Here is a 25,525-nt window from a genome sequence, read left to right as displayed (position 1 = left end):
TTTATCAGGTTTTTTCCACTCTCTATTTAAAAGGGCCGATACACTTTTATGCAAGGGGAAACATCTATGCCTCCTTTCCTGAAGTCCCTCAAACATTGAATCGACTACAGATTTAACATCTTTAACATCCTCTAAATCCAGAGTAGAACGAATAGCTTTCAATAACTTGTCTGTATCTTCTACAGGAATTAAAGCTCTACCCTCCATATCATCTTCAGAGGATGAGGAAAAATCTGAGTCGTATGTTTCCACTACTTCCTCACTGTCAAATGTGGAATCCATATCTGATTACCAACCATCTGCAGATCTTTTCTGACATTTACAGGATTTCAGGGAACTTTTCACCTCTGATCTAATGAGTGTTTTAATATTCTTTTGAAAAAATGGAGACTCCTCCGCTATGGTCTTGTCTATACATTGTTGGCAAGCTTCTTAGAATATGAGGAAGATAAGGGACATCCACATAACGCACATTCTTTATTCTTTCTTTTAGCCAAAACTTTCTTAGGCCTTGTCTAAAATAAAGAAATCACCAAATATTAACACAGTATCACTTGTTGGGCACTTACCCACTCATTCTAAAACGGAACTGTTACCGGAGCAAGGATCTCCCCTTCTACCGGATTAGGCCTCTTTTCCTCCTCCATTGCATCCAATCAGGACAATCTTATAATGTAAAGAAGAAGAGCAGATCATGGGAATCGAGATTCGTCTCCAACCCTCACATAGAGGACCCAGGAGATAGAGGAGGATAAAGATATATATATATATATATATATATATATGTGTGTGTCCACCGGAACACTCGCGCTTTCTCCCTGTTTGAACCGTGCGCTGAAGGGAGGCTCCGGAAGACATGTTCCCCCATGGATCTGGGCCGCATGTGGTGGAACGCACCTGCTGCAAGAACCAAGTGGAAGCCCCGGACAACCACCGGCTCCTAGGGTCCTGCCAGCCCATTCTCTGGGCGAGAGACCCCAGCAGGTATACTACCACCTAGTCCTCCAGAACATATCTGAGACTTTCAAACTTTTATTCTGCAGGTTTCCTGTCCCTGGGGGCTGATCCTCTCTCTGTGTTGCTGTTGTGGGGGGGGGAAGGGAAAAATTGTGGTAATGGAATATAGAAAATATTATGACACCAGAAAAATATCAAAATATAAAGATAAAGCCCAGCATAATATGACTATAATGTCTCCGGCATAGGATGAATTAAAATGAGATCGGCATATGATACATATAACATCACTGCCATATGATGACTAAAATAACAACACCATATGATGAAAATAATGTTACTAGTGCATGATTAATATAGAACCATTGGCATATGGTGAATATAATTACATCAATGTCTGATGGATATAACGTCACCGCCATATGATGAATATAACGTCACAGCCATATGATGAATATAACGTCACCGCCATATGATGAATATAACGTCACCGCCATATGATGAATATAACGTCACCGCCATATGATGAATATAACGTCACCGCCATATGATATATATAACGTCACCGCCATATGATGAATATAACGTCACCGCCATATGATGAATATATAATGTCACCGTCATATGATGAATATAACGTCACCGCCATATGATGAATATAACGTCACCGCCATATGATGAATATAACGTCACCGCCATATGATGAATATAACGTCACCGCCATATGATGAATATAACGTCACCGCCATATGATGAATATAACGTCACCGCCATATGATGAATATAACGTCACCGCCATATGATGAATATAACGTCACCGCCATATGATATATATAACGTCACCGCCATATGATGAATATAACGTCACCGCCATATGATGAATATAACGTCACTGCCATATGATGAATATAACGTCCCTGCCATATGATGAATATAACGTCCCTGCCATATGATGAATATAACGTCACAGCCATATGATGAATATAACATCACCACCATATGATAAATATAAAGTCACCTCCATATGATTAATACAACGTCACCGCCATATAATGAATATAACGTCACCGCCATATGATGAATATAGTAAGATCAGCATATGTTGAATATAATGACATCAGCATCTAATGGATATAATGTCACCGTCATATTAGGACAATAACGTCGCTGGCATATGATGAATACCCCTTTAAGGTCAAGACAACCGTCCTCATATACATATTGTATTCCACTGTAACATGATATAATGGGTTGCTGCCAGTTCCACATTTTGACACATCTGCAGTAACAGATGCTGGATCTTACAGAAATGTCATTCCAAAACTTGGCCACGTCATGGTCATTGGCACGAAGAAATTCAGTAAACCACCGGATGGAGCGTTTACTGCCGCGATCCTCAGTCTCATCCCGCTCAAAGTTCTCGTTATGTTTGTTCACGGAGTAGTTAGTAAGGTGCATGTACAGCTGGTTCTACAAAAGAAGGAACAAGGCGTAGTTAGTAAGGTGCATGTACAGCCGGTTCTACAAAAGAAGGAACAAGGCGTAGTTAGTAAGGTGCATGTACAGCCGGTTCTACAAAAGAAGGAACAGGGAGTAGTTAGTAAGGTGCATGTACAGCTGGTTCTACAAAAGAAGGAACAGGGAGTAGTTAGTAGGGTGCATGTACAGCTGGTTCTACAAAAGAAGGAACAGGGAGTAGTTAGTAAGGTGCATGTACAGCCGGTTCTACAAAAGAAGGAACAGGGAGTAGTTAGTAAGGTGCATGTACAGCCGGTTCTACAAAAGAAGGAACAGGGAGTAGTTAGTAAGGTGCATGTACAGCCGGTTCTACAAAAGAAGGAACAGGGAGTAGTTAGTAAGGTGCATGTACAGCTGGTTCTACAAAAGAAGGAACAGGGAGTAGTTAGTAAGGTGCATGTACAGCTGGTTCTACAAAAGAAGGAACAGGGAGTAGTTAGTAAGGTGCATGTACAGCTGGTTCTACAAAAGAAAGAACAGGGCGTAGTTAGGATGCTCCACAGCCTGGCGCCAACCTGGAGACACAGTGAAACTGCAAGGGAAATTAAAGATACACCGCAAGATGCCTCAGTGATACAAAACCAAACAGCGTATGCGTTCTAAATAAGAGGCTAGAAAAAAAGCCTGACCTCTGTGAGACCTCTCAGTCATAATACCGAGGCTTTGCACAAGGGCAGTATAGCAGGTACTGCTCTTAGGGGGCTGACCGTGTTAGGAGGTCCACCTGTGACTTCACCCTCCCCTTAAGAAAAACAGCCACCAAACCAAAGTAATCTTTGCACTGATTTTGTTTTTTATTATTCATTTGCTTTTTTATACAAAATTAAGCAACCTAAAGGGTTAAAAGTCATTAGTCCCATGTGCCTGTTGTTTAAAATAGCAGGCACCCGGCGGCTATGGTGCAATGACGGGGGAACGGTGATCACGCCAAACCCTGTCATTTAACCCTTAGGATACCGGAGGCTTTTTTGTTTTTGCGTTTTCATCTTTCCTCCCTATCTTTCTTGAGCGATAACTTTTTTATTTTTCTGTTCACATAGCTGTATGAGGGCTTAATTTTTGCACGGCAAGTTGTACTTTCTTATGGCATACAATGCAGTGGGAAGAGGTAAAACATTCCAAATGGGATGGAATTGAAAAAAAAAGAAACGCAATTCCTCCACCGTTTTACGGGTTTTGTTCCCACAGCGTTCTGTTTGCGGTAAAACTGACCCATGCCCTTCATTCTCTGGGTCAGTACAATTACAACGATACCCCATATGTATACGTTTTTTATGTCTAAATAGTGTAAAAATTGATTTAAAGGATAACTGTCACGCTTAGCCCCTAATTTCAATTTTCATATATGTAGTTACTAATAACATGATATTCCAGAATCAGTTCCTATTACACTGACTTACCCCATATTTAATAAGATTCAGCCCTTAGCAACCAGTCTGCATAAAACTGCAATCTCACTATTCAGTGAAGATGGCCGCCACTGCCCTCACCCTGAGGCTAATCCCGCCTGCCCTCACTAGCCAGTAACAATAGCCCCCCAAAAGTGTCAGTAACCAGAGCCCTCCCCCCTAAAGGGTTAATCTCCTGCAGCACAAAGGGGTCCTCTTACCACATGTTGCTTTTGATTTATACACTGAGCAGACGGCAGATCTCCCTTCCCTGGTCTGCGCTGCTTCAGCTCTGCATTCTCCAGCTCTGCTGAGTGAGGGAACGTCTGCCAAGTGCAGGGACAGGGAGAAGTGCACTGTTATCAGCTGCTGGGGAGGACCTGGCTCTAATCATTTACTTACAGTCCCTGGCTGTCTGTAATGTGACCCTGCACGCAGTGTGCTCCATCCTTCAACACATAGACGGACTCTGCCTAGCAACCTGATTTTAAGCACAGGTAAAAGTAGGCAGTACAGGGAACAAAACTGTGGAATTAAGGGATAATTGAATACACAGTGAAAAGTTGAAATAGGGCCACCAAGGAGATATTAATCACCACAATCCAATACTCCCCAAAAAAAAAATATATGACAGTTATACTTTAAACTTTGGGGGGGGGGGGGGGGAAACACCATATTCTGACCCCCATAATATTTGATCTGTAGTTTTTATTGATACCATTTTGGAGTGTGTGTGACTTCACATTTTATTACATTTTTGGGGGTAACAGAAGCAATGAAAAAATGGCAAATTGATCATTTTGACCCTTTTTTTCGTTACGCCATTCGCCGTATGGGAAAAATCTTTTTATATTTTAATAGTAGGTTTTCGATCACGGTGATACCCATGATGTTTAGATTTTTGGGTATTTATATATATATTTTTTTATTATACGGCAAGAGATTTAAACTTTTATATTATTTCTATTTATTTAACCGGTCTTTTTGTAATGATTTTGAAGCTTATATTTGAGCGTACAAAATTCTCATTTGATTTTAAATTCTGAACAATTATGGATTTTTAAAATCCAGTTATTGCTCACTTATTATGTTGGCCTGCCACCTGGTGGCCAGAAGAAGAATTGCAGCTTCAATGCCCTCAGCTTCTTCAGCGAGGCTGAGAGAGTTCAAATCAATTACCGGCATCCTCACTGGTTTCAGAGGATGCTGGTAAGAATCCCGGAAGCGCGATATCACAGCATCTAAAGGCTTTAATTAATTACTAATCGGCATTATTGCCAGTCTCGGTAATTAGCCACGGGACTCTGCTGTTTGAAACAGTGGAGACCCGCAGGCCATGTGAGCGGGCACCATGTTTGCCTATCGCTCCAGCAGCGAAAGGGTTAAGCCTTCAGATTCCACTATCAATGCTGATCGCGGCATCTGTGAAGTTAGGCAGACGGATGTGGCTCCCTCTGGCTTCCGATCAGGGCCCTCGCAGTGAAATTATGGGGCTCCAATCGGTGACCATGGCAGTCTGGACACTGCCGAAGCCTTCCAGGACTGCCATGGTAAGTTCCCTGCTGCCCTGTGCACGAGGCATAACTCAGCAGGGACAGTGTCAGAATCCTATTCATATATAGGACAAGGGATGAAAAAATATCAGGTTTTAACCCTTTGAGGACCGACCAAGGGACGTCTTTGTCCCATGTTTTTAATTGCCTGTATCATCTGATTAAGAACTTAAAATACTTTTTTTTTGGTTTGAGTCAAAATATTAGTTCTTATCAACAAATGGATCTAGCTTTATTTATTGTTCAAAGAGAAAAAAATATAATTATTTTTATATTGATGACGGTAATCTTATGGTCCTCAAAGGGCTAGCCCCGTAAGGGGGAAATAGTCAATAAAGAATAAGTTTTTTAAAAACACCAAAATATTAAGGGGGACATTTATTAAGACCAACAAGTTATACGCGGGTCTTAATTCCTCTGTGATGCCGGTGGATGTGCCAAAATTATGTATAGGCGCAGGCCTCTACATAACTTTGGATCTTGCTGCTGCCGGATGTGCAACATGCTTTGAACTTCCCCAGCTCCCTTGCTGGCGTAGTTTAATGCCTTTTACCACGCCATAAACTGGTGTAGAAAATGATGAATGAAACAGGCTGTCCAGTCCACCATCTTCCCCGCTCTCTTTTTCCGCCACTTCACAAAAGTGGGGTGAGTGGGGAAATACGCCAAAAAGTGACATACAACAAACAATACATTTTAATCACCCCCTTTCCCAATTTTACACATAAATATATAAACAATGTAAAAATTTAGGTATTAATACCTAAACATATTAGGCATTAGGTATTTTAAATAAAATTTCCTGTGCTGTGTAAACGCTGTAACGAAAAAAATAAGATAAACATGCGATTTGCCATTTTTTTGTCATCTCCCCCCCCCCCCCAAAAAAAAAAATTACAGTGATCAAAAAGTCATACATACAATAAAAATTGTACCAATAAAAACTACAGTTTGTTATACAAAAAAACAAGCCCTCATACAGCTCAGTAGACTGAACTATAAAAAAGGTATAACTACCAGAATATGGCGATGCAAATAAAATTTAGATTTTTTCCAAAGTTTTTTTTTTTAAGTAATAAAAAAAAATAAAACTATACAAGTTTGGTATCGGCGAAATCCTATTGAGCCGCAGAATATATAACATGATGTCATTTTTAGCACACAGTGAACGCCTGATGCCAAAACCCCAAAAACCTTGGCCGAATTTTTTTCTTTTCAATTTTACCCTACAAAGAATGTTTTTCCTGTTTTCCAATACAAGACATGGTAAGATAAATGGCAGCATTAAAAAATGCATCTTGTCCCACAAAATATAAGCCCTCATATAAAATAAAAAAGTTATGGCTATTGGAACGTGGGGAGGAAAAAAAAAATATCAAAAATATCAAAATGGGTCTGGTTTTTAACAGGTTAAAGTCCCAGCCAGTGCCATACATGTACAGCATGGTCAGGAAGGGGTTAAAGGACTACCCCAAGAATAATATTCTACAGTTTAAAAACCAGCACCTGGATCTGAATACTTTAGTAATTCCATGTAATTAAAAATGTATTAAAGCTACCGATTTATTCAATGAAATCTGTCTGTATAGCGCCACCTGCTGTTTGCTCTTTTTCAAATTTCTCTGTCCTGCTCACTGAGACAGAAGCACATGCTCAGTTCTATCCTTCAACTGCCACCAGCTGCAGCAGAAAGGACACGTCCCCTAAACTGACAGCTTGAAATACATCTAGCAGAGCAATTGGAGTAAAGAATGGGGAGATCTCTGCATCCATGTGAGGTACCGGGCTGGTTTTAGCTTTGTTAGAAAGGTGATGTCTTGTACTAGATTATGAATCATTTTTTTCATTTTTTTTTTTATAAAATTCATGGGGTAATCCCTTTAGGGTTATGAACTAAAGCTGCACAGAATATTGTAAGGGGGGAATATTATGAACTTTTCCGATTCTTCTAGGTCCCTGATGGGGACTTTGAAGTGACTATATAGCGTGCACATCTATGTCCATCAGTTTACCTGATCTAAAGGACATACATCCCAGGAACAGCTTCCCTTTAAAACAGCAGTCTCATTTCCCCATCACATTCCGAGCGCGGCAGGCAGCGGCATCATCATAGTAATTCTACATCAAGATGTTCCCATCTTGTGCATGGTAAACTTCACCTGAGCAATAATTATATGAAATAAGGATTTGTGCCGGGTATTAGCACATCCTCGGCAACGTGAAATCTGACTGTCATCATCAATAGTGTTTTATGTGCCAGAGAAAATGTTTTTACAAATTACACCCCTCCATCTGTCCTGGCTTGGATCGTCTGTCTGCTTCGGGTCTAGCGGCTCACTGCCTGTATATAGCAATCATGGAGAATGTCTAGTTACAGAACGTATTCCGGGAAGAAAGTTAGATCAACAATCAATGAGACTTCTGCCCGGTCCAAGCACCACCAGTGAGGAAACCTGAGCTCCGGGCCCCAGTGCAAACCTACAACACGGCCCCTCGCCTTCTATGTACCATTTATAATACAGGCGCCAGGACCCGGGGGCAACCGCTACCTTTTCTCCCCTCTAGTATGTAACTTTAGAAAGAAAAAATCACGGGGTTTGACATGTAACTGCAGTTCTGGGACTAGGGGTGGAACTGCCGTCACAGCATCCGTCCAGCTCAGCTACGTCTATACAGATACAGGAGCTGCCATCAGGGTCTTTTGTATTTCAGTACATAAAAAAAGCATGCAGGATAGATAGATAGATAGATAATATGCTAGAGGACAGACAGATAGATAGATAATATGCTAGAGGGCAGATAGATAGAGAGATAGATAATATGCTAGAGGACAGACAGATAGAGAGATAGATAGATAGATAGATAGATAGATAGATAGATAGATAATATGCTAGAGGACAGATAGATAGATAATATGCTAGAGGACAGATAGATAGAGAGATAGATAATATGCTAGAGGACAGACAGATAGATAGAGAGATAGATAGATAGATAATATGCTAGAGGACAGATAGATAGATAGATAGATAATATGCTAGAGGACAGATAGATAGATAGATAGATAGATAGATAGATAGATAATATGCTAGAGGACAGATAGATAGATAGATAGATATTATTTATTTAATTATTTATTTGCTATTCAAATAAATAATAATAGATACCGTATTTCTCGCCATATAAGACGCATTTTTTCCCCACAAAGAGGGGGGAAATGTCAGTGCTTCTTATGGGGTGAAGTCATTAGAACAGGAGGACCAGGGAGCGGTGAATGCAGTGACCCCAGTGCAGCATCCATGGGCGTAGCTATAGGGGGTGCAGAGGTAGCAGTCGCTACCGGGCCCAACTCTTGCACCAGGGCCCATGAGCCGTTAGCTACGCCCCTGGCAGCATCTGTACTCACCGCTTCCCGGTCGTCCTCGACCACTCACTGTGCTGTGTCCTCAGTGAGGACGCGCTCTTTGACCTCAAGCTGTGCGGTGTCGGGTCACAGCACAGCGCGGCAGGAAGAGCGCTGGATCTCAGGAGTGGTGGCCCCTTAGCTCCCCGTGCTTATTCCCTCCTCAAGGCCGATGCACTGAATGGTGAAGGAGGGAGCCTTCCATTCTCTGCTTCACCATTCAGACCTGCAGGCACCGATTGCGCTACCGGGCTGTGTGGGAGGAGCCTGCAGGCCAGGAATCTTTCTGCGTCCTCCTCCCGCACAGTGCTGCAGTGCCATCTGTGCTAGGCTGCCTGCAGGGGAGTGCTGAATCTGATCACCAGGAACAGGACAAGGCGAGTAGTTACAGTTTTTTTTTTTGTTTTTTGTTTTTACTACTATGAAATGGGCACAAAGAGTGCATAACTACTTTGAAGGGGGCACAGAGAGAGCATTACTATGTCACGAACATTCCCGTGGCAGGTACCAGGAGATCAGAGAGACTGGCAATTCGTGGGCTAAATTGACAAGTTCACTGGATCTTATTGTGTCTGTGTTTTGGTGAATGGTATACACAGAAATCCGCAGCACTCTTCCATTTGTGCAAAAATGTAAATTGGTTTATTTCAAATCAGCAGCATGACAGCGACGTTTCGACCATCTCTGGTCTTTATCAAGCAATTGTGTTTTGGTGAATGCCACACCCCTTGCTTCAGGTGTTGCTTGTTGGCCATTTGCCTTTCCCATAAGTAGCAGCTTCTCACTCTTGGAGGTGCGGGTTATAGATTTTCTTCCTGCCTTCTAACTAGCTGCTCGGTTGTACTCTGTGCGGCTTCTGGAGTTGCCAGTTTTCTACTTTAAGAGAAGTCTTGTCTGTTCTTATTGTTTTGTGTTTGTTACATTCCCTGTTGTTGTATCTGGGCCTGAGACAGAGACTTCCATTCATCCATCTGGGGAGGAATGGGTTGTCTCTGGTCCTAACCTCATTCCCGGGCCTTATAGGGAAATCAGGGCCTAGGTATCCAGCATATGAATATTCCTACCTTCAAGGTCTATTCATATTGATAGGTAGTTAGGGCCCGGGTTGTTTAGGAGGTGACCTGTTTCTTCCCTAGTTTCCAGGCCCAGTTACTGTTCCCCTTCCCTACTGTGTTTAGTGTGGAGTTTTTCCCCCACACTGATCGTGACATACTACTGTGAAGGGGGCACAGAGAGGGATTACTACTGTGAAGGGGGCAAAGAGAGGGCATTGCTACTGTGAAGGTGCACAGAGAGAGATTACTACTGTGAAGGGGGCAAAGAGAGGGCATTGCTACTGTGAAGGGGGCAAAGAGAGGGCATTGCTACTGTAAAGGGGGCCCCGGGTGCCAATTACCTTGGGCACGCCACTGCTGATTGCGGCTCCAAACTGACGACTGGGGGTCTGATTGGGGGTCTATGCTGAGGCCTGATGAAAATATTTTTTTCTTATTTTCCTCCCCTAAAACCTAAAAAATCCAATCAGCATTTGGTGTAACATTCCTTTGCCTTCAGCATCAGTTCTTCTAGGTCAGGGGTCGGCAACCTTTTTCGGAGAGTGTGCCAATTGAAAAATAATAAAACAAATCAAAGCCGAAGTGCTCAGCGTGCCGGGCAATGCAGAAAAGCCATATAACATAAACTGTACGTCACATAAACCAAATAATTTGCAAAGACAATAGAGCTGTGGTTCAAACGAGGAGACTTTCAGGTCCCTCCGGCAGTCACATACAGGCTCACTATGTTCCTATACCCCCCAAAGTTGTCAGAAGCTTGCTCTCCACCACCAACCACCCAGGCAATAACATGCAGGCTCGCTATTTCCTACACCCCCCAAAGTTGTCAGAAGCTTGTGTCACACTGTTACCCCTATTACCCGCAGCAGTTACATGCAGGCTCACCATCTTCCCACCCCCCAAAGTTTTCTCCACATTGTCATCCCACCTCCAGCAGTTACATGCAGGCTCACCATCCAACGCCCACCCCCAAATAAGCCACAATGTTTCCCCCATTCCCCAAACTCATCATCATCCTTCCATCTGCCTGCAGAACAGCAGCCAGCCTGCGAGGCAGTGGAGTCTGAAGCTGGCTGGTACAGTGGGAAGCGCAAGGCGTGGGCCTAGCAGACGGGCACTGTATCAGTATTTGGCCAGCCAGCCTGTGAAGCAGTGGAGTCTGGTAACTTGCTGGCACAGCGGGAAGCATGCAGGGCGGCCAAGTAGATGCACCCTGTGTGGCGCGTCTGAATTGTTTTAAATTTAAAATGCAGCATGTTGCGAGGCAGTGTGGCTGCGTGCCAGTCTAATATGGCTGGCATGCCCTCTATGGCCTGCGTGCTGGGGGTTGCTGACCCCCTTGCACACAGATTTAGATGGAACGAAGCACAGATCTTCTGTGGACGCAGGCTTGCTCAAATCCTTCTGTCTCCTCCTGTAATTCTAGACAGACTGAATGATGCTGAGTTTAGAGCTCACTGGCGGCCATATCATCACTTCTAGGACACCTTGGTCTTCTTTACACTGAAGATAGTTCATAATGACATTGGCTGGATGTTTGGGGTCACTGTCCTTTGTCCTTCTGCAGAATAAATTTGGAGTATCTTTGTCTGTATTTCTCAGCATTGAGGACACCATTAATGATTGAATCCCCAACTTTATTTCCTGAAAGGCAGTCCCAAACTTGCAAGGAACCTCCACCATCTTCAGTGTTGCCTGCGGACATTATTGTACCGCTGTCCAGCCCTTCAGTGAAAAACTGACTTCTGTTACAGCAAAATATTTCAAATTTTGACTCATCAGTCCAGGGCACATGCTGCCATTTTCTGCATCCCAATGCCTATGTTTTCATGCATAGTTGAGTGCAAACAAGGCCAAGCGACTCAGCTGTGCATGAAAACTACTAAAACACTTCTATTTTTGAAAGCCTTCTTACTTTGCAGCATTTTTTATAAACCTGCCTAAATGTTTGCACAGTACTGTATATAAATGTGTGTGTTTGTTGGCTACATATGTGTGGTACTTGGTCATTTTGTTAATATTTATATCCAAAGTCTGACTACAAAGAAGGTTACAGATACAGAAGTGGGGAATAACCACATGATTCCTCCAAAGAAACAAGGCCTGGTTATCAAGAAGGCTTTTAGCCCAGTCATCCTCAGTCTATGGCTTTGACAACTAACTGCAGCTACCACAGTAAAAAAAAAACTGAGCGAAATGATCCAAAAGACGTTTGTAACGCCTGTAGGTAGGGACAGACAAGGACAGTGGACCCCAACCTAGAACTCAGCCTGCTTTCCCTACCTACTTGCAGTATAAGCCCTACTTGGCAGAGCCTCAACTGGACGACGGTCCTTACTCTAAATAAGTGCAGACATGGACAAACACCAACAGACAAACACCAAAGCAGAGTTGTACAGAAATAGGTCAGAACCAGATGGGCTGCGCAGTACCAAATGAGAGACAGAGGGTGGTCAGAAGACAAGCCAAGGTCAGAAGGACAGAAGAGTTAGTATGCAAATGCAGAAACAGGGAACAAGGAACCAAGCTAGTGAGCCAAACAACACTATAACTGGTAGTGGTGTATGGCCAGGAAAAGATTTAAATAGAGCGCAGAGTCCCTGGATCAGAACCTGATAGGTCCATGACTCGGCGCTCCATTAGTCAGAAACACTAGGACACAGTAATAGAGCAGCTGAGTACTCAGGCCACTGCTAATCTCCCCCAGCATGCGCTCGCTACAGGGAGAAACAAAGCATTGAATCCTGTTAAGGATGTGGTTGCATCACCAGAGGGCGTGACTTAGTAGCGCATCTTTCCTGGGCGTGGCAGTGCCAAGGCTGGAGATCGCGCCGCTGGAGCCCGGACAGGTAAGTTTACCACAACGTTTTCTTCAAGAAAAGTCATGCCCGATGATTTGACACTCCATTCCATTGAGAATAATCATTCAGCCGAAGATGTGACAGAAATTTTCCATCAAGAAAAATCAAGACAAATGATCTGACAGACAGTTCAATCACGAATATTTATGGCCAATGATATGAGAGTCATGTCCATGGGGAATAAATTATGGCCGATGATCTGACATTTCCTTCAGGAAAAATCATAGCCAATGATCTGACAGACATTTCCATCTACAAAAATCACAGTCGATGACCTCACGGATATTTCCATCGAGAACTTCCATCGAGAATAACCATGGCCGATGATCTGACGGACACTTCCATCAAGAATAACCATGGCCGATAATCTGACAGACACTTCTATTGAGAATAACCATGTCCGATGATCTGACAGACACTTCCGTCGAGAATTAAATGGCCGATGATCTGACAGACACTTCCATCGAGAATAACCATGGCCGATGATCTCAAGGAACCTTCCATCGAGAATAACCATGGCCGATGATCTGACAGACACTTCCATCGAGAATTACCATGGCCGATGATCTGACGGACACTTCCATCGAGAATAACCATGGCCGATGATCTGACAGACACTTCCATCGAGAATAACCATGGCCGATGATCTGATGGACACTTCCATCGAGAATAACCATGGCCGATGGATGATCTGACGGACACTTCCATCGAGAATAACCATGGCCGATGATCTGACAGACACTTCCATCGAGAATAACCATGGCCGATGATCTGATGGACACTTCCATCGAGAATAACCATGGCCGATGGATGATCTGACGGACACTTCCATCGAGAATAACCATGGCCGATGATCTGATGGACACTTCCATCGAGAATAACCATGGCCGATGATCTGACAGACACTTCTATTGAGAATAACCATGGCCGATGATTTGACGGACCTTTCCATCAAGACAATCCTCGCACTTGACGGAAAACCCTCCTCTCCAGCGAAAAAGTACTGTCATCATTGCCTAGCAACAGCTATCACAAGACCCACACGGTAGTCAGCAATGCCATGCACAGATGTAAATGTCACTACGAGCAGCTTGTGCCACTGAACGTGATGATTTTTGCGGCAGCATGATTGATGAATAATACATCATTTCCCGCCGCGCCCTTCCCCTTCAACCACCCTGACCGACGATTCGTCGGAAATGGAAGGATCGTCACGATAATTGCCCAGAGTAGGATTGTTGCTAGGCAACAACGGCTGCGAGGATCACAGGCATATAAATGTCTATCAGTTCCTTGGCCAGCTTTACTAGCCGTCATATCTGTGACCAAGCTGCTCTTCCCTGCCCGCCGCTCTTCCCTGCCCAATCATAACTCAGCACGTGCGTCACGATGGCCTCAGGGTCTGGATATCTCGCCCACGACTGCCATGTGCCTGAGGCTTCTGATTTCGACTGTTTAGTTCTCCATCTTTCATCTGCGGCCTGCATTACATGCGTGTTTATTTTAAAACATTAAAAACCAGCATAATTTATCACAGTCATCTAAACACAGGTCGTACCCCAGGCAGCAGCGAACAGGCGACCGGACAGATAAAATAAACAGATCGGGATTTATTACAGCCGACCCGTTGAGAACATCACCATTATAGGTAAGGGGATCCCTTAACAAGGCAACAAGTTTTATTACTACTCGTACTGTATGCACCATTGTATATCGGTGGGTGTAAAATAATGGCGATTTTCCTGAGGTGGAGAACGGAAACATTCACGGTCACAAAATTAAACTCCCCGGGGCTTGTGGTGCAAACAGTCCGCAGCCATGGTGCTCATCCATGTGGTGAGCTGATTTCCCAGTACAGCCCATATTCATTTCATGTAGTTTGATTGCCACCTAGTGGCCAGCTGAATTATTACATAGTCTATTTCAATGGTACAGAAGATACAGTCTTCTATACGTTATAATAGTTCAGGCTGGGTTTAGTGGAGCCCATACACTGTTTTTACCATATTTTTTATATTTTTTTTCTGTATAATTAGAAAAAGCAGTAGATAGTGAATAAAATAAACTGCTTGCGTGAACAACTAGCAAGACGTCTTGAGTCCTTCCTTTGTATAGGACGCTGAAAGCTATAGGTGTAGGATCACTTTAGAATTAGTCTATATACCATAAAATCAATCTAAAAAGTTGAGTAACTTTGCTAATAGTCTGCATTATCTATCTTTGGCTAATTCTGAGTTGCAGCTTATATCATACTCCGGAGCTGCATTTACAATTCTGCCTGTAAAATCAGATGATTTGAATTTGGAGAAGCAGTCTTCGCACAAAGTATTGTGCCGTTATGTACTGTACGGAAAAAACAAAAAGTCCTATGTATTACAGGAGAGCTGCTAATGTTTTAGGGATATACTGGACAACAAGCTTGCTGACTGTTTCCAATTTTAATAGTGAGTGCAGCTATTGACCATGCTGGAAGGAAATATCAGAGCCAGATACATTAGGTAATGTAAAGTATGTACAAAGTTACGCAACCTTTTATATAGGTTAATTCAATATGAATGGACTGGGATCCCCCGCCTGGAAAACAGACATTCCATATAAGAGCATCTCCCGCTCCAGCGGCCCGATCCATCCATGCATTACATGGACAGCTATACATTTTGCAATGCCCCCTGATGAACACTCGGGGTCACAGAAGCCGGGTATGCGGCTAGTGGCTATAAACAGGGAGCTTATCCACAGATATCGGGATAGTAGATATTGAATTTATAAATAGGAGTAAAAGAGTCCCCAAGAAAATCTCAGGGGCTTTTCAGGGAGATTGATGGTCTGTCCTTAGGACGATGGATAACCGGTTGAGAGTCCAACCCCCGGTATCCTCATCGTTCAGCGTAAGGATAGACCCTTAGGAAAGGCCATCTGGGTATCTGACTGCTAGCACCCCTGCCGATCAGTCAACATCACTCATCCTCCTAACCGTTCCCCAAGCACAGCGCCATACATTTTGTAGTGGTTGTGTCTGGTACTGCAGCTCAGTCCCATTCACTTGCTTGGGACTGCGCAATACCAGACACAGCCATCATCAAATATATGGTGCTGTGCCTGGTGAACAGTGAAGGGGGCGTGCCACTCCCTGGGTATTTGGGCACTACTATGGGTGAATGGGATTTGGTTGGTTCTTCCCGACTCATGACTCACAATATAAGGGCTCGTTCACACAAACGTGTGAAGCCCGTGTCCGTGCTGTGGACCGCAAATTGCGGTCCGCAATGCACGGGCACCGTCCGTGGGGCAGGCGCATGGGGATCGCAGACCCATTCACTTGAACGTTCCGCACAAAGATAGAGCAAGTTCTATCCTTTTGCGGTGCGGAGGCACGGAACGGAACCCCCAGAAAGCACTCCGTTCCGTTCTTCCATTGCGCATCTCCGGATTTGCGGACCCATTGAAATAAAAGGGTCCACAACCGTGATGCGGAATGGCCATGGAACGGTGCCCGTGTATTGCGTGATCCGCGAATGCGGTCCGCAATACGGCAACGGGCATCACATGTTCGTGTGAACGAGCCCTAAAGGAGCGTTTTATATGAAATCGAATAACTTTTATATGATCTGTGTATAAGATACTTACCAAACTAAGAAATAAAAAATAAGCGGTGATTTGATAAACGCCCATTTTTCATCAGGTAGACGCCACATATACATATAAGCAAGACCTTCCTGAATACTTCATTCACCCAGAACCTTTAATCATGACGGTCGCCGTGCCACATGGTAATATGATTAAAGCCGGCAGGATCCATAAAAAATGTCGCCTGCTGCAAAGCATCCATGACGGCCATCAATAACAGTCAGTGGGATCATGCACTACACTTTGGGTTATTAACTTTGCAGGCACCCTCACGGTTAATGAATGGGTCCTCGGGGAGCGCCTTCACCTTGACAAATCTCCAGATGTTTTTGCTTAGTGAATCTTTTTTCAGAATTTCCCAGATCATATTTTACGAGGCTTCGTCCCTGTCCGAGATGCTCTATCGTTTTTCATAATTACACTGTTTACTCGGCTGCGGCCCAGGTTCCTGCCATTTGTAACAGAAAATTACAATAAATGATAGAGAGCGCCGCGCCGTGTTTACCTAGTAACGAGTTTACTTTAAGAGCGCGCGGTGTAGGTAAGGACGGGGCTGGGTACGAATGGGTGGTCTGAGCAGGCGCGGGTAATGAGCCGTAAGGATAATTCATTAGTTACGCGCTCGCTGATTTTTTGGGAAAATGCACGCGGCGCCATCAAAGATGATCGTTACAAGTGTTTTTAATTTGAAGCGTCCTTTTCGACAGCACACGGCGTTCGTCTGGAGGGACTAGGGTTAAAACAATAGGGAACTGTTTAAGGGGGCACTCCCATCTTCTAAAGCAGGGGTGCCCAACCTGCGGCCCTCCAGCTGTTGCAAAACTACAGTTCACAGCATATCTGGACAGCCTACAGCATGGGTGCTCAACCTGTGGCCATCCAGCTGTTGCACAACTACAACTCCCAGCATGCCCTAATAGCTGTAGGCTGTCCAGGTATAGTGGGAGTTGTAGTTTTGCACCAGCTGGAGGGCATCCGTGGCCTACAGCTATTGGTCTACAGCAGGGCATTGTGGGAGTTGTAGTTTTACAATAGCTGGAGGGCCGCAGGTAGGGTATCCCTGTTCTAAAGTGATTGGATACGCCATCAATTTATGATTGGTGGTGGTACAACCTCCAGGAATTAGTGGTATGCAGGACTGGTGTAGTGTTGCATCCCCTTTAAGTTGCCCCCTGCACAATGGCACTCCCAGGCACCAGTTGTGTAGGGGCCTTATGTAGCACGGCGTCCACTTTATTGTTTTTTTCCTGCATGGAGACGCCCCGGGCACCCAGATGTGCAATGGGTGTATGGAGTCAGATGCAGTTCCCTGCAAGGCAGAAAAACGGTAAAGGGGGCTCAGCACTAACCAAGTGCTACAGCCCCATTCTCAGAATCGGCAGGCGTCCCACCATGGATCAGAAGGTCAAGGTGTGTCATGGAGAATACCCCTTTTGGCCTCAACACTGAATGTTTTTTCCGCATCTGATCTGCATTTTTTTTGCGGATCGGATGCAGACCCATTCATTTCAAAGGGGCCACAAAAATGAGTTCAGCACACCACGTGCTGTCTGCAGCCGTATGTCCACTCCGCCAGCCTGCAAAAAAAACAGAACATGTCCATGTCGTGCCCTTTTACAGACAAGGAGAGGACATTTCTACAGTGGAGAGAAAAAAAATGGCAGCATGCACATGGCCGGGATCCGTGTTTTGCAGATCTGCGGTTTGCGGACTGCAAAACGTATACGGCCGTGTGCATGAGGCCTTAAAGTGTAAGAACCTGTTCTTACTTAGACAACTGCATGGATAACAATTCCCAAATATATTTCTGTCATCAGAACATCTAAAGAAAACCGCTGTTTATGGCCGCCTGCGTCTGCTGCTGTATAGTCAGACTGCTGTAAACTGCCTCCTGTATTCTCAGGATCGACACTCTATTTTTGGGAAATAGATTTTGGCGCAGTTACATAATAGGTAATTGCAAAGAGGTTCTGGTTTTTGCACAAATCTTGGGACTCGTCTGCATTGTGTTCACGTAAATGGGGCTGAACCTGAGAGACAACAAGTCTACACTATCTGGGCATCGCTGTGATCTGTCTTCTCATGGAGACTAATGACCTTGGCACAAGTGCGACATGGACAAGGCAGGCTAGCCAAAGCAGAACTTTCTGGTGTTGTGAGGATCCAGTCTATTAAAGGGGATCTCTGCTTGGAGAATCCCCGCTTATTGGAAAAGATCCTTGGCAATAAACTGATCACAAAGTCTCTCCTCAACTGTAATCTGTGAGGAAACGTGGCACATAGGCCCAGATTTTATAACGTGCTGCTCCTAGAATCTGTCCAGGAAGTGGCACCATTTTCTGACAACTATATATATATATATATGTCAAAAAGGGGAGTGGCTTAGCATTATGGGTGGAGCATCTGTTTAAACGGGTGTGGCCTAAGATGCAATATGTTGTGCCAAAATTGGGCCACAATTCTGGGGTAAAATTCTTTCCTAACTGAGCCAAGCAATAGATGGAATAGAGTTAGACAAAAGTGTCTATCCCTGCACCAAATTTACCATCCAGCCTGAGCCCCTGGTGAACGTCTAGATAGACCGTCTATAGGATTAGGAAATCTGCCCCAGTTTGTAACCATTCCCTGCATGATAGGTGGGGGGGAAATCACAGAAAACAGATATTAATGCACTTACACAATAGATGCAAGCACTACATATGGACTAAGCCCTCATTCTGATAAAACCTGAGACTCTCAGCCAATATATTTTGATCAAAACACATCGGTGGTGCCCGCCTACCAGCGCCAAGGTGGTCTCAGTCAGACAGGTCCTACTCTAAACCTACCTATGCCGTTGTGCATCTATATTCAGGAGAGCAGAACCTGCACATATAAGGTGCTGCTCCGAGTCACCTCTATGTGCATCCAGCAACCGATGAGAGGAGGAGCACGCACGCCTATATGTACCACCTAATCAAGGCCGCCTGTGGGATAGGCAGGCCAAAATTCCCTGCATTACCACAGCATGGGAAATTAAGCATTACACGTGGACCATTGAAATCAATCGGAAGTGCGTGTAACTAAGGACAGAATACCAGATAACACCTCTGAACAAGGGTGATGCTGCTGACGAAAAATGACCCGCTTTCTAATTCCAATGCTGTACTAATAGGCAGATGTATCACTAAGAGCTATGCTGAGAGCTGAAGCCAAGGGAAGAAACCCATAGCATCAACAGCGATTTTGTGACATACAGGAAAATGTACTAAGATGATGAGCTCTTCCAAAGGAAACACCAAATCTTAATAAAGTAATGGTGACTGAGGGGCGAATTGCACCCTTGTTACCCTTCTCCAGAGATGGCAAAAATGATCCAATAGCCTTCTGCTATTAGGGAATGCTGGGAGTTGTAGTTTTGCAACAGCTGGAGGGCCGCAGGTTGAGATAATATCCCTAAAATGCATGGGTATTGCATTATTCTAAATGCCCACTAGGTGGCACCAACATACTCCTTACGAAGTCCCAGACAACAGAGAGATGAGAAGTAATACAAAATAGTATTGGATACTACGGGGGTCATTTATTAAACAGAAATACTCCTAAATTAGGAGTATTTCTGGCACACATTGCAGCACTCACGCCAGGTATAAAAAAAAGTGGGCGTGACGTAAATGTGGAAGGGGTGGGGCTGGCAGGCCCATCTTATTCATTAGTTTCTGCGCCTGGTTTAGGCATAGGAAATGGTCTTCAAGGAAGACAGCTAGGAAGCTGTCTTACATTTAGAAGCAGTGATGGCCAGTTCGCAGTGTTCGCCTGCCTGCTCCCAGTGACCGCATTTGATTTCAGACCGGCTCGCGGCACAGGCACAGGTAAGGGCTTACCTGTGCATCGCCGGCCGGGTGAGTCAAGTTGGCAGCCCGCAGACGAACACTGCGAACTGGCCATCACTGTTTAGAAGCGGCGGTGGATACGTCAAAGATGCCGGTGTCTCTTCATAACTCTGCAGGGCCTTATTAAGACTGGCGTCTAAAACCTTGGACTAAATGTGCCCCTAAGGGCTACATAACACGACTGTGCTCGGTCTGAGTGTCAGCCTGACCGCGCGTCCCGCCCTGACCGCGCGTCCCGCCCTGACCGCGCGTCCCGCCCTGACCGCGCGTCCCGCCCTGACCGCGCGTCCCGCCCTGACCGCGCGTCCCTCCCTGACCGCGCGTCCCTCCCTGACCGCGCGTCCCTCCCTGACCGCGCGTCCCTCCCTGACCGTGTGTCCCGCCCTGACCGTGTGTCCCGCCCTGACCCAAACTGACTGTATCATGGTGTTTTATGATACAGTCCTTTCATATGTGACTCACATTATGATGACCTGCGATCAGACACGAACTGACTGTATCATAAAAAACTATGATAACCTCAATTCGGGTCATGGGAGCTGCGGTTGGTCTGGGAGATGCGGCCGACATATGGACCGTGTTTCCCGGGCCGACCACTGGTCGTATAAATCAGCCCTTATGCTGCAATCACATGGAAAACAGCCGTGTGATGGACGTTCTTTTAACTGACATCACGCAGCCGTTTTCAGAACCATTGACATCTATGGGTCCATTGACACGGCATGGCCCATGAATAATGGCTGTCGAAAAATAGTATGTTCTATTCTTGGCTGTTTTGGTGGCCAGACGAACACCATACAATTGAAGGGCGTTAAGAAAAATGGCAGTTAAAATGGGCTATTTTCTGTTTTTATTAGTTTCTTTTTTCACTGTCGTGTGAATGTGGCATAACGTCAGGGATGTAGTTATAGGGAGTGCAGAGGTAGGGGGTACAGAGGTAGGGGTCACAACCAGGAACTGGTGTCTTAAAGGGCCCACAGGCCCTTCTGCAATATAAGAAGATCCCAGTTACACGTAATAGGAAGGGGGCCCAGGAACTTCAAGTTATGCCAGTTACATGACATATCAATTTTATTAAATATTCTCAAAAAATTCACTACCTGTGGGTAATAAATTCCTGTTTATTCTCTTCAGTCTTGGCTGCAGCTTAGCTACAGGGTCTAATGGGGTCTAGAACACTTGGAGATCCCCTTCCTGTCTCATCAGAAGTTCAGGCTGCTCTGTCCCTCCACCATGCTTTACACTTCAGCTCTGGATTATTTATAGTGAGCAAATGACACAAAGCATTTTATACCTCAGGCATTATTAATGCCCTAAGTAGGTAAACTAAAGGATAAATGATGAAATCTTCATATAGGAGCTTCAGTTAAGACCAAAAAGGGTACTTCTTGTTTATAGAAGTTGTCCAGGATTTAGGTATTGATGGCCTATTCTTAGGATAGGTTATCAATTCCAGATCAGTGGGCGGGTTGAAACCCTGCATCCCCACGATCAGCTGAACACAGAGGATGACCCAGGAGGTCAGCTCCATCCAACAAACAGTGGCTGACTGTTTGCTTGACTGACAGCTGAGCTGCAGTAACCTGGCACAGCCACAGCACAGCGGGTGGAGCTGTGCTCCAGCTTCACAATTCCAGCGTCAGCGGCTATTGAGGACAGGTAATCGGTGGAGGTGCAGGGTATCGAACTCCCATCAATGTGATATTAATGACATGTCCTATGCATAGGACGTCAATATCTAAAACCCAGACAACAACTTTAAATAAAATAAAAATCACTAGTGAGTATACGTGCGAGTTGTCCTTTTTTGGCAAATTGTTAAAAAATTTAATCAACCACTTCTAGGCTGTATCTGCATGCAGGTAAACTTGATGACAACCAGACACCAGGAGGCGATACACGGATGGGTTGGGTTAAAGGGGTCGTCCAGGTTTAGAAAAAACATGGCGTCTTTCCAAACCTGTCCATGGCTTGTGGATTACAGCTCAGCTTCAGCTCAGTGGTTGCTGTATTTTTCTTTTCTATTTACCGAGCTTTTCTAAAAAAAAAAAAAAAAAAAAAGTGCGCGCATATATATGCAGCTCAGCAATACCAAACAAAACCAGTGGACAGGAGAGGCGCTGTTTTTGGAAGCAAGCGGCCATGTTTTTCATTCATGGACAACCTCTTTAAAAATTCCATTCAGCCATTGTATATATATATGCGTGCACAGGTTTTTTTTTTGTTTTTTGTTTTTTAAAAGCTCGGTAACAAGAAAAATACATCTACCACTGGGTGAGCGTCATCACTGCAATGTAATTAAGGCCCCATTCACACAACCGTATTTTTGCTCCACATCTGATCCGCATTATTTCTGGATCACACACAGAACCATTCATTTCAATGGGGCTGTCGGCAACCATAGGTCCGTTCAGCAGCCCTGCAAAAAGATTGAACGTGTCCTATGCTTTTGTATTTTACGGACAATAGGCATTGTTACAATTGGTCCGCAAAAAAATGGATGCAATATAGACGTCATATGGATGTTATCCGTATTTTTGGCGGATACGGGTTTTGCAAAATACATACGGTCGTGTGAATGGGGCCTAAAACGACTTGTCTCCATTCTTTCCATGACACGGAGGACATAAAACTCACCAGGTTGGATTCTGAGGGAGGATGATACTTCTCCGTGCCCATCCTGACCAGCCCGTCATTATACAGGAATATCCTCAGGGGATCGCAGGACGTCACCAGGATGTAGATGCGCAAATCGAACTTGTATCCTTCCAGCAGGAATGGTTTATCAAGATATTCCTGAACAATGAGGTGGTCCTGAGCCTGCAGCTTTTCCCCATTTCGGACCAGAGATATCCTGAAGGAAAAGGACAAGGAGATGACATCAGGAGGCCTCATTCTTCCATGCTTTGCCTGGTTATTAAGGTTCATACCTTTCCAAGCATTATTCCCAATCCTGACCTCGGTCTTGTCCCTGACCTTGCTCTTGCCTCATCCTTTGGAGTGTCTACCTCAGGGGTAGGCAACCTCCGACACAACTCCCAGCCTGCATACTTGCTCTGCTTTTCTCAGAACTCCCATAGAAGAGAATGGAGTATGCTGGGAACTGTAGTTTCACAACAGCTGGAGTGGGGCCAAAGGTTGCTGACCCCTGGTCTACCTCATAACTGTTGTCTGATTTCTGATTCGGACCTTTGGCTACATTCCTGACTAAACTTTCGTCTTGTCAACTGGCCTGTCACGTCCTGACCGCTCTCCTGGTGATGACCCTTGGCTAAGTGACTGACGACACTACTACATAAGAGCTATTGGCCCCAACCCATGACTTTTATTGGGGCCAAGACTTGGTGATCTTCCTGCAGCAAATTCCAGATGTCCTAACAGCAAATGACCACTGAGCCTCTTGCGTCACATGCCTCTCAGGGACACGTCACCACTGAGGCCAGTGTATGGCTGCAGCAGTGCAAGACAGGATGGCGCACATGGGACGAGAAGCAGCAGGAACAGAACCATCAGTGCTGGAACTGACCACCGGTGAGCAGGTGAGCTGTTCTTTCTGTCTTTAAACACAATCAGGATGTTAATAAATTTTTGCCTGGAGGTCGTACAACCCCTTTAGGCTGGGTTCACACAGGCGTTGCGTGTGCGTTGCGGGAAAATGCGTAATTTTTTCGCGCGAGTGCAAAGCTATCTAATGCGTTTTGCACATGCGTGAGAAAATCAGCATGTTTGGTACCCAGACCCGAATCCGGACTTCTTCACAGAAGTTCGGGTTTGGGTTCGGTGTTGTGTAGATTTTATTATTTCCCCTTATAACATGGTTATAAGGGAAAATAATAGCATTCTTAATACAGAATGCTAAGTAATTTAGGGATGGAGGGGTTAAAAAATAATAATTTAAAATTAAACTCTCCTCATCCACTTGTTCGCGCAGCCCGGCTCGTCTTCTTTCTTCTTCTTTGAGGACCTGGGAGGAAAAGGACCTTTGGTGACGTCACTGCGCTTATCACATGGTCCTTTTCCTCTCAGGTCCTCAAAGAAGAAGAAAAAAGATGAGCCGAACAAGTGGATGAGGAGAGTTCAATTTTTTAATTTAATTTTTTTTAACCCCTCCATCCCTAAATTACTTAGCATTCTGTATTAAGAATGCTATTATTTTCCCTTATAACCATGTTATAAGGGGAAATAATAAAATCTACACAACACCGAACCCAAACCCGAACTTCTGTGAAGAAGTCCGGATTCGGGTCTGGGTACCAAACATGCCGATTTTCTCACGCATGTGCAAAACGCATTAAAACTCTTTGCAATCGCGCTGAAAAATCATGAATTTTCCAGCAACGCACCCGCATCTTTTGCTGCAACGCACCCGCAACGCCCGTTCGAACCCAGCCTTAAACTCCACACCCCAGTCTAGCTAGCGCTTTAAGACTCCACATCACCTGCTACGAGACCATGACAACCTATATTGCTCATGGAACTTGCACCAAATTTATTAGCATATTTGACAACTTTTCCCACACACCGTGAAATCAGCAGCAAATCCACCACAATCACGGTACAGATACTGCAACAAAAACTGCTGCAGATATTCAGTCCTGTGTGGACGTACCCTAAGGCCCCATTCACACGGGCGAGAATTCCGCGCGGATGCGATGCGCGAGTTGAACGCATTGCACCCGCACTGAATATCGACCCATTCATTTCTATGGGGCTGCGCACATGAGCGGTGATTTTCACGCATCACTTGTGCGTTGCGTGAAAATCGCAGCATGCTCTATTTTGTGCGTTTTTCACGTAACGCAGGCCCCATAGAAATTAATGGGGTTGCGTGAAAATCGCAAGCAAGTGCGGATGCGGTGCGATTTTCACGCACGGTTGCTAGGAGACGATCGGGATGGAGAACCCATCATTATTTTTTTCCCTTATAACATGGTTATAAGGGAAAATAATAGTATTCTGAATACAGAATGCATAGTACAATAGCGCTGGAGGGGTTAAAAAAATAAAATAAAAATTTAACTCACCATAATCCACTTGATCGCGCAGCCCGGCTTCTCTTTTGTCTTCATCTTAGCTGTGTGCAGCAACAGGACCTGTGGTGACGTCACTCCGGTCATCACATGATCCATCACCATGGTAAAAGATCATGTGATGGACCATGTGATGACCGGAGTGACGTCACCACAGGTCCTGTTCCTCCACACAGCAAAGATGAAGACAGAAGGAGATGCCGGCTTCGCGATCAAGTGGACTAAGGTGAGTTAAATTATATATTTTTTTAACCTCTCCAGCGC

The 25,525-nt window shown here is 44.7% G+C and overlaps 1 protein-coding gene across 6 annotated transcripts in view; it reads right to left on the bottom strand.

The window, feature by feature from the left end:
• The window catches only part of TTLL7 (tubulin tyrosine ligase like 7), a 181,195-nt gene that overhangs the window by 108,314 nt on the left and 47,356 nt on the right, over positions 1–25,525 (bottom strand). For all 6 annotated transcript variants that reach the window (XM_044301436.1, XM_044301437.1, XM_044301441.1 and 3 more), the window contains exons 7-8: positions 22,869–23,085; positions 2,263–2,427 (exon numbers count right to left, since the gene is read on the bottom strand). In XM_044301436.1, the coding sequence (XP_044157371.1) occupies positions 2,263–2,427; positions 22,869–23,085 (382 nt within the window). The remainder of the gene's footprint in view (positions 1–2,262; positions 2,428–22,868; positions 23,086–25,525) is intronic.

The sequence above is a fragment of the Bufo gargarizans genome, chromosome 7, assembly GCF_014858855.1.
Source record: "Bufo gargarizans isolate SCDJY-AF-19 chromosome 7, ASM1485885v1, whole genome shotgun sequence".
Taxonomy (NCBI): Eukaryota; Metazoa; Chordata; class Amphibia; order Anura; family Bufonidae; genus Bufo; species Bufo gargarizans.
Note: the sequence above shows the minus strand (reverse complement) of the source record. Positions and strands in the feature narration are given on the sequence as shown.